The sequence below is a fragment of the Paroedura picta genome, chromosome 2 (assembly GCF_049243985.1).
Source record: "Paroedura picta isolate Pp20150507F chromosome 2, Ppicta_v3.0, whole genome shotgun sequence".
Lineage (NCBI taxonomy): Eukaryota > Metazoa > Chordata > Lepidosauria > Squamata > Gekkonidae > Paroedura > Paroedura picta.
Window position 1 is genome coordinate 92,559,450 of NC_135370.1, and position 16,231 is coordinate 92,575,680.

General features: G+C 39.9%; 1 protein-coding gene across 12 annotated transcripts in view; it reads left to right on the forward strand.

The window, feature by feature from the left end:
* PLEKHA7 (pleckstrin homology domain containing A7) overlaps positions 1-16,231 on the forward strand; it is a 182,503-nt gene that overhangs the window by 103,032 nt on the left and 63,240 nt on the right. For 11 of the 12 annotated variants that reach the window (XR_013228306.1, XM_077321642.1, XM_077321633.1 and 8 more), the window contains 2 exons: positions 11,687-11,865; positions 14,995-15,471. Coding sequence is in view for 11 of the 12 variants with exons in the window: in XM_077321642.1 (XP_077177757.1) it covers positions 11,687-11,865; positions 14,995-15,471 (656 nt within the window). In the remaining variant the exon portion in view is untranslated. Of the gene's footprint in view, positions 1-38; positions 4,929-11,686; positions 11,866-14,994; positions 15,472-16,231 lie in introns of those variants that run through there. The other variant, XM_077321644.1, reaches the window with a different exon arrangement.

Here is a 16,231-nt window from a genome sequence, read left to right on the forward strand (position 1 = left end):
ATTACCACATGACTTTGTAAAATTATATTATTTGGGGGCTATAGGAACATAATCTCACTTTCCAGAATAATTTTTTTTATAGATATGTGGAGTAGGAAGAGTTATGGATGTAGCTTGTACATACATCTGAATCACTCCTTTTTTGACGATATCCTTGTGCTCACTGAGAAGCTGCTCTGGAAAGTCAGTAGACTGTCCTGACTGCCTAGTTGTACCTGATCATGTAGCGTGTCCTTTTGGATAATGGTTTTCTTTGTAGCAGAGCAGTACAATTTAAATCCTGTAATGTTTTGCTTGTAATTGAGTAATTCATTTGAAAAAGCTGTTATTTTAAAATTAATGTGATTTTTAAAAAATTGCCGTGGAATTGCCACTTTATTTTTCCAGTAAAAGAAAATAGTAATATTTTAACATAAGAAATGTTTTATGTAGAATGATGATGATATATATATAAGTTCCACTTAGTGATTGTATTTTCCAGATAGTGAAAAATATTAAAAGCAAAGGTATGAGTTGGACCCTAAGAAGTCCTACTTAAATTTCCTAATTTCCCATTTGAGCTGTTGTTCCCCCTGCCCCACCATGTTCCAGCCTATACTGTTCCTGCAAACTTCTCAGTCCTCAGAAGTAGTGTTTGGCAGCTGTAGAAAATAGGTTGAACTGAGAATTTGCCTCTGTCAACAGGAAGAATATAATTTGGTAGCTCTTTGCATATTTTTTGGCACTGACCCAGATCAGATATAACAGTCTAACCAAGGTTTGGTCATTGTTGTGAGCTGTATGTCCCCTTCCCCTCTGTTTTAGTTTTGTATGTTTCAGTTCCTCTTTCTAGATTCAAGTATCCATAGTTTGCTCGGCCATCACAATTGGGCAAAATGGATCAGAAACCATGGTATGACATGGATTTCGTATTTGAACACAAACTACGCTTTGTCCAATCTTGCTGTCACTCCAAAATACAGTTACTGTGAACCAGTGAGGAAGGTATTAATACAGGGGAGAGGAACTGTGTGAAATAGCTGTTCTTTTAAAATAAATAAATGTGATTTTTAAAAATCCAATTAGACACAATTATTTATCCAGTGTTGTGGGATAACTTTAAAAAAATACATCCTTATGTACCTTTCAGAAATTCTTACTGGAAGTGACAAAGGGTAGCTCTAGGAATTGCCACAAAACCATAGTTGTATCATAAATTTCCAGTAAGAGCTACTGATAAGTACTCAAGGCAATTTTTTTCTCATACCACAACTCCTATTAGTGGAAGTTTATGGTACCTGGAGGCAGGGGAGCTTGGTCCCCCCCACCCCTGTCTGAAATTGGGAAGTATTAAAGACATTCTTTAATGTCAAATATTTGTTTTACATTTTGTTTTATAGGACCGAGTCTGGAGGCCCCTTCCAACATGATTCTATGTTTCTGTGATGGTCCATTTTTCTTAAGAGATTTTTTAAAAACCCAAACCTTGAACCCTTGTGACACTTCCTTCTAACAGTCCAAAGTGGGATTTTTTTTTTTTAATTTTGATTTCTCAGTTAGAAAACTGCTTTAATTCATAACTAAAGGCTACTTATAAATTGGACTACTGATTTTAGGTCTAGTACTTTATATATGTGCTTGTTAATGCATATGTTGAATTCTTTAATAATTCTGTGCATAGTTGAATCCTTAGTTCTTACCCAAAGTTAACTGCAAAAATATTTAGGGTTTTTTTTTATGACTGCTTGTATTCATTTAAATTGATTGAGAAATTTTTTTGACACCTTGCTTAGAGCATTTTTAGCCTGTCCTTCCTTCAAGGCACTCAGTGCAGCATGCATAGTTCTCCCCTCTTCCAGCTGATACTCATGATAACCCTATGGGATAGGTTAGGCTAAAAGACATTGACTGGCCCCAGGTCACCCAATACGTTTCCTCTCCAGTCTTAGTCCAGCACTCTTACCATAACACCACACTAACTCTTTAAGCATCTTTAGCCACCCTGGCTTTTCAAATAAGTAATCATTGATAGACAATGGTTGCGATTAAAAGCCTATACATGTGTGACACAGGATTGGTATTCTCCAGGAGGGGCCCAGAGATCTCCTGGAATTACAACTCCAGGCTATTGAGATAAATTCCCATGGATAAAATGGTAGACTTGGATCGTATATCTTGTGAAGTCCCCCCCCCATCCTCAAACTCTGCCCTCCCCAGGCTCCACCTCCAAATGTACAGGAATTTTCCAACCCAGAGCTGGCAGCTCTAGTATTAGTTGTACAATCAAGGGTATCTCCTACTAGTGATGGTCTTTGCATCTGCAGCTCCTTACAGGCAGCGGTTTCATCATACCCCCAGTCTATTTCATAAACTTGACATTGAAAATGTATATCTATAAAAAGAATGTGAGTTCAATAACTTCTTCAAGGAATCTTTATCACATTCCAAATCCTTCAGTTTAAAACTTTAAAAAATCTTTACATTTGATACATATTCAGTAATATAGATGGATTTATGACAGCATCCAGTAGAATCCTATCAAGGACTGTCATATTTGTATTTGTTATTCTTTTAAATAGTTCTAGTATTTCATGCTAGTCCAAATTAAATGACAAATTTCAGTGCCAAGTTGTGTATTACTGTCTAGGGTGGAAACATAGTTATTTTTAAATGATTTATGTATTTAATACAAAGAATCAAAAGCCTTATTTGACCAGAATTATGTTGCTTATTAACTATAGTATGAACCTTGCATTATCGTTATAACAATTTAAAATGCAACTGAAAGTAGAAAGCATGCCAAGAATAAATGTTCATTCCCATCTTATTGTTACATCATCGCTGATATTAATCCAAACTATAGTTATAGCAAATCATATTTTATGAATACGTTTTAACTATGTTTGCAAGCTGTGCCTTGGTGATATGGGTAGAAAAAAATATCAGTGCACATTTGATACTGACCATGCTGAGATATATGTACCAAGCAGGGTATCATTTTCAGGCATTAATCCGATGCTTGATATCCAAGAAAAAGCTAAAGTGTAAATGTGCAGTATTTTAATTTGCTTCCCTACTGTGTATGCCAGATTAAACTTTAGAAAACTTGCACATGTGGTTTGGTGAAGAATTAAATTATATGTTCATATTTTCTTCATGTGCAAATTGAGAGTCAGTTTGGTGTAGTGGTTAGGAGTGTGGGCTTCTAATCTGGCATGCCAGGTTCGATTCTGCACTCCCCCACATACAGCCAGCTGGGTGATCTTGGACTCGCCACGGCGCTGATAAGGCTGTTCTGACAGAGCAGGAATATTGGGGCTCTCTCAGCCTCACCCACCTATCAGGGTGTCTGTTGTGAGGAGAGGATAGGGAAGAAGGCGACTATAAGCCGCTTTGAGACTCCTTCAGGTAGAGAAAAGCATCATATAAGAACCAACTCTTCTTCTTCTTCAAATCATTCCTGAGAGTAATCTGCTAAAAGTAAAATCTGACATCTGGATTACACTCTTAGACAGTGTGTCTCCAAAGGACCATTCATACATTATTTTGTAGGCAGGTAGAGAAATTATGTGAAACAAATTCCCAGACAGTTTGACTCTGTCCTTCCTCTATTTCCCTTCGTGAAAATGTAATATTTGAATCAACCCTTTGAGAAAACTGTTCAGAAATTTGTCTTTTCTATAATGCTTTATTATTTCTGTGTCCCAAAGCTTTGTCTCCATTTAATTTATATCTCCTACATAACTTAAAAATGTCACATCCTTCAGAATACTGGAACACTGATTAAAATACATGCTAGTATTATAGTAGTAAACATAGTATTGGAGAGCAGATTCCACTAAAGTCCTTCTAAATAAACATGTTTAGGATCATGATATAGGTACCATTATGATAGCTGTACTGGTTCTTCTATTGAAATTTTTAAAATAGCAGCCTTTCTCTATAAAGTTTGTTCAGAGTCCCTGTTCCCTAGCTTTTCTACTATTGATGTAAGTTTATGTATTAATTATTCAGGATTACTGCTTCTTTAACTTTTTCAACTTTTGTAAATTTATGTAGGTCCTTTTTGAAAATATTTGTGTCATAAATGCTGCTTACAAAATGAAAGAGATGAAATACAGATATTCAATACATATCTCATTATTAAACCAATTTAAAAGTAGAATGTTGTCTAATGTAACCCATAATTTCAGAACACTTTCAGGGCTTTGCATTTATTTTATAAGATATTTTAAAATGTATCTCATAAAAATGTATAATTGTTGCAACAATTACAATGCCACCCAAACCTAGCTGCTGTATGTTGCTCATGATTTCTTCCTTGTTTTAACTTTGTAGCATGGAACCTCAAACTCCAGAGGTTAATGTGTACTTCCATTGAGTTCCAGGGGCCTTTAGCTCCTTCACATGACTAAATCTGGTGTATTTGTTACACATTTATTCCTATCTCATGAGTTTCTGCTCTATTGGAGACTGGCTGATTGGCGAGTGCCAGTGTGAATCTGGAAGGTACAATGCTGGCAATTACACAGTCCTTCTCTACTGAGTGAAACTAAATTGGCTCAAGCAGTATTTAATTATTTCCAGTCAGAATTACCAACTTGATTACATTTAAAATTCCTGCTGTTTTCTGACCCTGAGGGATTAGATGGAAAAAATTAAGGAGGAGAGCATTTTCAGCAGGCGAACTCCTTAAGGGTTATAGAAAGAGAGAGCTGCTCTGTGAAAATAAGTATCGATGCCAGGTTTTGAGGAGATAGGCGTCATTATGCCAATTATTAATTATTCAGGATTCCTGCTTTTTTAACTTGTTCAACTTTTGTCCTTGTTTTGTTCTTACTGATATACTCTTGGGGTTTGTCTCCATTTCTCCTTCTGTGCAATATGAGAGAGAGCCTGCCTATTCTTCTCATTCTTCCCCGAATAAGGGCATCTGAATGCATGAATAGGTACCAATATTATTTTTTCATCCCTGTTGTGAACGTGTATGTGTTGTGCTTCAGACTGTCTTTACTGTTTGGTAGAAATATTTAGTTTTAATTTGAGACTTCACAGAACTCTTTCTTAACACTGATTGTCCTCTCACATAAGAAAACCATTCCTGTGTGCTGCCAAGATAAGGTGCATATATTTTGACAGCTTTTTAAAAACCAATTATACATTCTGCATATAGCTCTTATAATAAAAAAAGTTTTATAACGCTGCTTTTGATGTTCATGCAAATATTGTGAGTATGCTTTCTGCAGCTGCTGTATGTGGAGCTGAACACTCTGCATTTCATTCCACCCACTGCCGCTAACTAGATTGATAATGGAAGAGGATCCAGCAGCTGTTTCTGCTTGTATAATGAGATTATAGCTGTCTCATGTGCAAGAAAAGAGCATGCTGCAATTCTTGAAAGTAGCCAGAAGAGTCAAGTGAGAACAGCAGAATATATGTTGAAAATTTGAAGGAAGTGAAAAGAGCTCTAAATGGAATTCATCTAGATGAAAGACTGGTTGTGCACAGATTCGAGTGGGTAGCCAGTATCGATGCCAAGTTTTGAGGAGGGAGTGGGGAGAGAAAAGGAAAGTCGACTGTAAGATGCTTTAAAACTCCTTCGAGTAGAGAAAAGCGGCATATAAGAACCAACTTTTCTTGTTGGTCTGATGTAGCACAACAAAATCAGAGTCCAATAGCACCTTTAAGACTGACAAAGTTTTCTTCAAAAGTTCATACCTTGAATAAATCTTTGTTGGTCTTAAAGGTGCTATTGGACTCTGATTAGGTTATGCATAATTTCAGTTCTCCCCTGTAAAAGGAAAAGCTGAGTTCCATAAAATACTTTTAAAAAATCAGTGATATAATGGGAAAACTTGATTCTGGAGTGAAAATGGGGAGACCATTTTTTTGGTGTCAGATAGTTTAGCTCTTGTAGGAAGTTTGACACAAGATTAAATAGATTTTGTGTTGTCAAAATTCTAATGGTATTTCTGAAGCCAGGCATGAATTGTAAACTATCCTTCAATTTAATCTGTCAGCAGTAAGAAGAAACTTTAAAAAATAGCCAGCCTAGGATTCAGATAATCAATGTTTGTTATTTGTCAGAAATACAGTTTTTTTTAATTGAACCTATGTACTGGAAGTTTTACAATTACCGTATTTGCCGACGTATAAGACGGCTTTTTCCCTCTCAAAAACATGCCTCCAAGTGGGGGGGCCGTCTTATACGCCGGGTGTACTTCAGTCTGGATGCGGCGGCGGGCGGCTCCCCCCCCCCCCCCGACACTGAGCTCGCGGCGGTGGCAGCTCTCCCCCACTGGGCTCACAGTGGCGGCGAGCGGCGAGCGGCGGCGAGCGGCTCCCCCCCACTGGGCTCACAGCGGCGGCGAGCAGCAGCGGTGGTAGCTCCCCCCCCCACTGGGCGTGCGGCGGCAGCTCTCCCCCACTGGGCTCACAGTGGCGGCAAGCGGCGAGCGGTGGCGAGCCAGCTCCCCCTCACTGGGCTCATAGCGGCGGCAGCTCCCCTCCCCACTGGGCTCACGGCGGCGGCAAACTCCATATTTTGAGTGAAAATGTTGGGGGGTCGTCTTATACGCCGGCAAATACGGTAGATGTTCAGAAATGAAAATCTGAAATTTTTGTTGATCCCCCCCCCACGAAGTCTAGGGTACATGGTGTAACTCCCATAGGAGATAACCTTGTGATCTTCCCCACACACATTATACTTCTTACTACACCCCTGCTTTACGAAGATTCTCCTTCCTTGTGAGAATGGGTGAGCTGGTATTTATTCCTCTTTCTGCATCCCTAATGGAAAACTTCTTAGCAAGTCCCAGACCCATTGTTTGGGGTGGGGGGGATTGCTGATTCTCATCTGAGAGTCATTTAAACCTAATAGCTGACTGGTGGACTCTGTGATGCTCTGCTGTTAGGTTTAAGTGGCAGATCCTGAACAGCTAAACCAAACTGGTCAAAAGTCAGAAAAATGTTCCGGGAAGGTGCCTTTCCTGCACATCAGTTCCTGATATCCCAACCAGCCTGAGTTTGACCCAAAATTTGATTTGTGAATCACTTCTTGCCATCTCTAGTCAGGAGGGGTATTAGACCCCCCAAAAAAAGCAGTGCTGTAATCCATGGTTGCACAGATAGAAACCTAGATGATACATAATTACTAGAAATGGGATCTTGTTGGTTTGGGCACATGTTGTAGTCACAGGAGCTAAAGTTACAGTTTGTTTAAAGTATCTTATTGGCAGTTATCAGTATGAGCACATATTGTCTTCAGAACACTTGGCCACAGTGATCCACACAACAGTCACTTCCAGGTTAGACTTCTGTAATTCGCGCTGTGTGGGCCTCCCGGTTTGATCCGGAAACTCCAGCTGGTACAAAATGCTGCTGTGAGGGTCCTCACTAGAACACTTTGGAGGGCCCATAATCAGCTGGTACTGCGACATCTGCACTGGTTACCAGTCTGCTTCTGGATCAAGTTCAAGGTATTGATTTTGACCTTTAAGGCTATATGCGGCCTGGGTACTACTTATCTGCGGAACCACTTATCTGCTTATGCACCTGCAGGGCACTTCGCTCTGCAGGTATGAATCTGCTGGTTGTCCTGGGCCCCCAAGATGTCTACCTGGCCTCGACCAGGGCCAGAGCTTTTGCAGCCCTGTCCCCAACCTGGTGGAATGAGCTCCTTGAAGAGCTAAGGGCCTTGTTGTAGTTACCAGTATTCTGCAGGTCCTGTAGGTCGGAGCTCTTCTGTCAGGTGTATGGTTGAGGCTGGGGTGGGTCTTGGTGTTACCAATGGGGGATCCCTTAATGTCTATTCAGATCAGGACCCTTGCTTCCAGTGAAAAGAGCTCATCAGACCCAGGTGGGAGATTGGAACTCTGATAGTACTGCCATCTGATGAATTTGTTAAGGGTTTTTTAGGGGGGTTATATTGTTTTGTTTTATTGTAAACGGCCATGAGATAGTATTGGCAGCAGTGGTATAAAAATCCAAATATAAATAAATAAGTATACTGCAAGCTTAAAACGTAGTGAGGCACTTAATGATATCATGTTTAAGAGCCCTCCTTCAAGTAACTTAGTAATTTTCAGTATTTAGAGGATCTTTATAACCTGAACTGTAGATTATTTGGGGTATATATAAATTGTACTCTGGTGTCATTTCATAAGGATTGTCTCAGAAGGTAGGCTTCAGACATTATATAAATATGTATCTGAATAATCATGATAATCCTTGTTACTATACTGCTTTTGGATTTTTTTAACCATAAGAAGGAGCCATAAGAAGTTGTGCTGATGAGAAGTAATAGGATATATACAGTATGACACCGTACAATATTTTACTCTGGCAGATATCACTATATAGATATCTGAACATAGTGTATGAAACTGCCCTATTTGCTTGTAAACAGAATCAGCCCTAGTTGTTCTATATGCATTTGTCTTGTATTGTATCCCAGAGGTTTGCTGTAATAGGTGGATTAAACCGGAATAGACACAAGAGAGAGGAGGACATGTAGGATACCAGGCCTTAGTAGCTTAGTAGCTAGAAGAATATTACAGAATTCTGTGCTGCTTTTGGCTTCCTCTTCTTGACAGTCAGCTTGGTGTAATGGTTAAGAGCGGCTTCTGGGCTTCAGAACTGAGTTTGATTCTCTACTCCTTCACATGTAGCCAGCTGGGTGATCTTGGACCAGTCACAGTTTTCAGATCCCTCTCAGCATCACCTACCTTACAGGATGTCTGTTGAGGAGATAAAGGAAGGGTAGATGATTGAAGAATAAGAGCTGGTTCTTATATGCCGTTTTTCTGTCCCTGAAGGAGTCTCAAAGCGGATTACATTTCCCTTCCCTTCCTCTCCCCACAACAGACACCCTGTGAGGTGGGTGAGGCTGAGAGAGCCCTGATATTACTGCTTGGTCAATACAGCTTTATCAGCACTGTGGCGAGCCCAAGGTCACCCAGCTGGTTGCATGTGGGGGAGTGCTGAATCAAACCCATATTAGTATTACTTATGTCTTGCCAGTACCTGCGAAGTCAGCAGGGCCTCCTTCATGTAGTAAAAAGTGGGGTACAAAAAAGCAGCTCATCATCTTCTTGTGCTGATACAGATTCTTGGGTGCTTGTATTGGAAATTTGCTGGCATTGACAAGAGATTGTTCTGGTTTCACGTTTTTTAACTTTCTGGGAAATACAGGACCCTATATTTTAGCTACTGCTTTTGATGCCCAATAGTGAAACATAAGCTGCTGCTCACAAGTACATCATTCTGGCTGTGCTCATGTAAATGCTCTTTGCTAATGTCCCATAATTTTGAGTGTTCCAAGGGTGCTTGGATTGTGTTTTTTTAATTGTTGTTGCATTGATTATATACATCTGCAGGCAAGGATACTTAATGTGTAAAAATGAATTCATTGTCTATACGGATATGTACGCCTGCAAAACTTAGTTATGTGTTTTGCTTTTGTGAAATTTGCACTCTTTTCTCTACCAAAGTGTGGACATACTTTTGTCCTCTAGTTTCATGCATGTTATGGCTCCTACTGGCATGGCTTGTGAACCAGTTACTGTAAGATGCCACTCCTGCTAATGTACCCCTGGACTGTTGAGTTCAAAATTATTAAGCTTTTCAATTTTTAAAAAAGAAGAATCTCATTTAGCAGAAGGAAGTTTGAATCCAATCTAATAGAATGGAAAACAATTCTTCCAAAAATATACTTTAAAAATAATAGCAGTTGCATTGTAAAATTTCAGCCTTGTTATTTTTATTATTTATTATTTAATTTGTTACCCACCACTCCTAAGAGGCTCTTCTTAGATTATCGCACATAGTGGTCCATGAACTATATTTTTGAATAAAAATTCAGCAAAAAGATTGCAAATAAAACAGTTAATTTTATATCATATTTCCAAAAATAAAATCAAGTCAGAGGAATAACATGAAGAGCTATACTTGCTAATACAAAATCCAAATAAATTTCTATAATAGTATCACCATGGTATGGAAGAAAATACAAAAAAAACTCCTCTTATTACAAATATATGCTTAGTTGGAAAACTTTGGAAAGCCAGCTTGCTGCACTGCAGTGATTTTGGTAGCACAATATATTACTTATTTATAGTGTGCCTTCTCTACTCAAGACAAATTATATAATTTATGTCAGTACAATCAAAAGGAGGAGATATCTACTAATGTAATAGGATTAGGAAAACAAATCTGAAATAAGGCATAAATATGACATATTGGACACTAAAATAAATAGTATTACATAAATAGAAATGTAATGCAGTGAGAACAAGACAAAAACATAGAGCAATAAATAATTGTTGTTGTTAGGTGCAAAGTCATGTCCGACCCATCGCGACCCTGTGGACAATGATCCTCCAAGCCTTCCTGTCCCCCTACCATTCCCCGGAGTCCATTTAAGCTTGCACCGACTGCTTCAGTGACTCCATCCAGCCACCTCATTCTCTGTTGTCCCCTTCTTCTTTTGCCCTCAATCACTCCCAGCATTAGGCTCTTCTCCAGGGAGTCCTTCTTTCTCATGAGGTGGCCAAAGTATTACAAATAATACAAATAATATGTAATAGTAATATTACAAATAATATGTAATAGTAATATAGTTCACAGTTGAATTCCCACTGTTGAAACATCTTCCTGTCATAATTCTTCTCCAAGGTTTTATAAAAATGCCTATATTGCATAGTTTGCAGAAATCCAAAAGTATGAGAACCTTCCTGACTTCCTCAAGCAGGCTATTTCATAGAATAAGGGCCATTACAGAGAATGCACGTGTACAAGCAAATGTTGACCACTTGCAGGTGACACTTGTAGAAGGCCCTGTTCAGACTAGCAAAGTTGTTTTGGTGGTGTGTAGGAGGAGAGCCAGTCCTGCAGATTATGAGTCCCGGGCCATGAAAGGCTTTGTAGGTGATGGCTAATACATTGAAATGAACCCTGTAACTAATGGGCAGCCAGTGGAGTAACTGCAATATAGGGGTAATATGTATGCAGTGCCTAGTTTATAATAATAATAAAAAATACAGCATTCTACACTAACTGGAACTTGATTTTGAGAGGAAATCTATATAGAATGCATTATAATAATCTTGTCTCAATGTTACTGTGGTATGGATCTAGGTAGCCAGTTCAGTCAAGTCAGGGTGAAGGGCCATCTTCCATCTTCCAAGTAAGTTGGAAGAAAATGTTCCGGTGATTGCATTAACTTGCTTCGCTGTCTGTAATGCTGGGTTCAGTATAACCCCTATTTCGATCCAGTCACCAAATGTCTGCTGAACCCCATGAAAAATTGGGAGCATAACGTCCTTCAAGACCTTGGGCTTCTCAGCCAGCATTATGTCTGTCTTGTCAGCGTTCCATTCCATTTATTTGCTCTCAGCCATTTGACCACTGTAGTCAGGCAGTGGCCCAAAACCTCTACTGTATCTTCAGGAGTTTTGGATAGAGAGATAGAGAGCTGTCAGATACAATGACATCTAATCCCAGAACAACAAATGATTTTTCTAAGTGCTTTAAGTAAAGATTGACAAAACTGCACTCTGTGGAATCCACAGGTCTCCAATGCTACCTGTATCAAAAGCAACCTAATTTCCTATTAACTTTCAAAATACATTAATTATTTTTTTTAAACGATGACATTTGTTTGTATATCTACTGTTATTAAGAATTATCTGTTTCTATGTTCTTACAGGCTGTCCATACAGGCATGAGGGCATATATCTATAATAAGAGTTCTGTCATTGGATCTCAGGCAGAACATTCAGGGATGCGCACATACTACTTTAGTGCAGATACTCAAGAAGATATGAATAGCTGGATCCGGGCTATGAATCAAGCTGCCCTTATGCAAACCTGTTCATCACCAAAGAGGCAAGTTCAGAGATTTCTTTCAAATATGGACATGATGGGTTTATAAGTAGTTTGAACTGAATGCCATGTAACAAAACTGCATGTCTGGGCATGTTTAACAACCCAAGTTGGTCTAAGTGAAGGAGAAGAAACAGAACTCTAATGTACCACGCAGTTAGGAAAACGATGCTAAGCAGTGACTTACTGTCTTGACAAAAGGCCATAGAGGTAGCAGTTGTCGATGCAATTTATTTAAAGACAAAGTGGAGGCAAACAGTGAACTGAAGCAATTCTGATCTGTAATAAATATGGATCACATTAGAGGCAAGTGAAAATCTAATATTACTAATTTATCCTTGTGGACTCACATTGAAACAAAAAAAATGAAAATAAAATGGCTGGAGTTGTGAGATTAGAATTCAATTCTTAGATGGTTTTGGGAATCAGGACAATTTATCACTTTAAAATACTTGCATGCCAATTTTTACTCTGGCAAATGTCCGTATTTTTATAATGTTCTTCAGGAATAACTTTTAGTGCATTCATTAGTGGCTATAACAAAGAGTACTTGGTTGTTCCAGGGCTCAGATAAAAATTAATGTCTCTTTTCAGTTTTTTTCCTGAAGTTCCTTTGCAATAAAACAGATACTTTGAGTTCACTTTTGAATGACTTGGAAGATTGTTGTCCTACAGGTTTGACAGTCGTGTGCTTCTTGATGTCAGATAAAAATTAAATGAATTAAGAAGTAGACAGAATCCTGTAAAATAAATAATTTTTGGAGAAGATAGAAGAACAGTTGGTTTTTATATGCTGCTTTCCTCTACCCGAAAGAGTCTCAAAGTGGTTTAAAATCACCTTCCCTTTCTGTGCTCCTAACCACTACACCAAACTGGGATGAGAAATAAAATGATTCAGTTAAATGACTTGGTTAAATCATGTTATAAAATAAATGAATAAAATAAATTACTTGTACAGTGAAGACATCAGCCTATATAAGTTCTACTTTTCTTTACAGCTACATGGACAAAGTAGTGGTTTATATATTGTGTAGCTCATGCATTCTGCAAATGCTAAGTGGCTATCATGTTTTGCTAAAACTTAGACATTGGAGCTATTCCTAGCATTTCAGTCAGCTCTTGTAGGGATGAAGATGACCATCGGATAGCGCTGATCTCCTCTGCTCTCTGTTATACCAAGTGTTTTACTGTTCATCCTCTACCTATATGTATAGACTGGTAATTTCCATTTCATTGTATCTGAAGAAGTGTGTGAGCTTATATTTTAACCAGTTGGCTCTTAAATAAAGTTGAAAGAGCCATCTGGGCGGCGCTGTCCAGGTCAACGCTGTGCTGTGCGGGTCTTTCTGAGCCTCGGAATCCACAGGCAGCGGGCCGATCCGGAAGCGCCCAGCAAAGCTGGGTGCCTCCGGATTGGGACGGCCCCTAGAGTGCCTGACTCCCCCAGCCGCGTGGGACCGCACGCCAAGCCTCACCACCACACAGCTCCAGGCCAGCAAGGGCTCCGCTTGGCCAACTCACATCCTTCCAGGCTGCAGGGCACCGCATAGCCCTCCACCCACCCACTGCCGAGGCACCCGCTCCCAAGAGCCGTGCCTGGCAGCATCACCCCGCAGCCCTCCGCCCACCTGCCACGGAGCCACCTGCTCCACACACACCTCAGAAATGGCGCCCCACAGCCCAGTAACCACATGCCACGGAGCCTCTGCCTCTATAGGGGCCTTCCCACCTGCGGAGCCATACCGCCCTCTGGCCGCCCACCGGCGAACCAGGTCCTCCCAATGGCCCTCATCGCCAGCACCATGCTCCCTGGCCAGTTGCTGCACGGTGAGGACGCGCTGTGACCCCTGCGATTGCCCAGCCGCAGCCCTCTCCACTGGCCGCCAGCCCTCCACATGCCCGCCACCGCTTGGCCACCTTTCCAGCGGCCTGGCTGCCAATGGCCTCCTTACCGCCTACGTGACCATTGGCTCCAGTATGTCCCCCCCTTAGCCCGCTCTCCCTGCTGCTGCCCGCTTGTGCCCATTGCATTCCTGAATACAATGGGCTAGTATCTAGAATAAAACTTTGTGAGTCTTAAAGGTGCCACTGGACTTAAACTTTCTTGTACTAAGTAACAGCAGTTTTTTATTATGTTTTAAAAGGAAGTTCCAGAGAAAATGAAGTTGCTACTCAGAAGTCACTGATACATAATAATTTTTCCAGTGTATTAAAAATTAGTTTAGTCACTTTAATGAAAAGCACATAAGCAGATAATTCCACTTATATGATGCCAAGCCATCAGCAAAGGAAAAATATCCAGTATTACAGATCTTAATTATTGATGTTTTTAGTTGCGAAGTCGTGTCCGATCCATCGCAACCCCATGGACAATGATCCTCCAGGCCTTCCTCCCCTTTACCATTCCCCAGAGTCCATTTAAGCTTGCACCGACTGCTTGAGTGACTCCATCCAGCCACCTCATTCTCTGTCATCCCCTTGTTCTTTTGCCCTCGATCGCTCCCAGCATCTTCTCTAGGGAGTCCTTCCTTCTCATGAGGTGGCCAAAGTATTTGAGTTTCATCTTCAGGATCTGGCCTTCTAAAGAGCAGTCAGGGCTGATCTCCTCAAGAGTCTTCTCCAACACCACAGTTCAAAAGCCTCAATTCTTTGACGCTCGGCCTTCCTTACGGTCTAGCAGATCTTAATAAGTACCTTAATTATTTGCATATTTAACAGTGGTTTCAGGTCAAGCCCACTGAAGTAACTGCATAGGATTGCATCATAAGTAATATATGTGCCTTTATTTAAAAGCGGATAATAGCAATTGTATTTATTTTATAATTTTAAAACATTTTTATCCTGCCTTATCTCCTTGGATTTAAGGTCACTATTAATTCAGCAATCAGGTTGCAAGGACATAAATGAAACAGCCCAATAGAATAAACTGTATGTAAATTTCTTTCCATATTGCTTCCTCCCCAAAAATTTTTGATAGAATGCCAGTACTCTGACTTGTCCTAACAGAGCCATGTCCTCTCTAACTTAATGTTGTGTAACAACTGGAAGCCGTATGAGTATATTAATATATCTCACCAGATTAGGTAGTCAAATAAACATCTGTTTTTCAACTGCATATATTTTTTTCCTTAGAGAAACAGAAAAAATAGACCAGCAAGCTGTTCCTCAAGCCAATCATGTGGATGCCTGCAAAGAATGTGCGAAGTTAAGCTCCACTGATGCACAAAGAAGCTACAGAAAATCACTTGAAAGCTCTCGATATGGAAAGCATGAAGAGATGAGGAAAGCAAGAGAAGATAACTGTTACATTGTCAGAAAGGACACCATAGAATCCAAGAAGAAGAAATCTAAACATCCATTGATGTCAGAAGATGGCACTCTGAATCCTGAGGTAACAGTGTCTCGATCCCAAATTGCTCCACTTGTTGAGAAGAATGGATTTCATTCCAGTTCATTAAATACAACTACTGGCCCAGTGGAGCAGAATGGTACTGGGCTGTATAAACGAGGATTTGTTCCCAGACCAACTCAAGATAAACAGAAACAAAGGAAGCACAACATGGCTCATATAGAGCACTGGGTAAAAGTCCAAAAAGGAGACACAAAAAGGTGGGTAATATATTCAGTATATTGGATCACTCTGTTTTCCTTTCAAGTAATTCATAATTCCTAAATTGTAAATTTCCCTGTCCGTGTTTCATGCAGCAGAGTAAAGGAGTTCAGTGGCAGGACAATGGCTGTGCCATTCACCATCAAAATGTTTCTTTGCTTTTGATTCAAATAACTAGGCTTGTCAGAACATCCCCAATAAGGAGTTTAATTGCTTTATTTCTTTAACATTTTGGAAAAGAATTATATTTCTTGTAAGAACATAAGAAGAGCTCTGCTGGATCAGACCACTGGTTCACGCTGTTGCACACAATGGCCAACCGTTTCCTCTGGAGCCCCAACAAACAGAGCATAGAGGCCAAAACCTTCTCTTGATGGTGTCTCCTGGCACTGGTATTCAGACGTTTACTGCTTCTGAATGTGAAGGTTCCCTTCCGTCACTATGGCTAGCAGCCATTGATAAGACCATTCCATGAATCTGTCTAATCCCCTTTTAAAACCTTCTATTCCTGTGGCCCATAATTAAATTCTCAGGCAGCAAATTCCATGCTTCCATCACTCATTGTATAAAGTTTGTCCATTCTGAATCTATCACAGCAGCTTCAATTGATTCCATTGAGTTCTGGTATTCTGGGAGAGGGAAAAAAGGTATCTTTGTCAACTCTCTCCACCTGTTCATAATTGTATAAATCTGTATCATGACTCTTAGTCATCACTTTTCTAAACTGAAAAGTCCCAGAACCTTCTGATATTGTTTTTT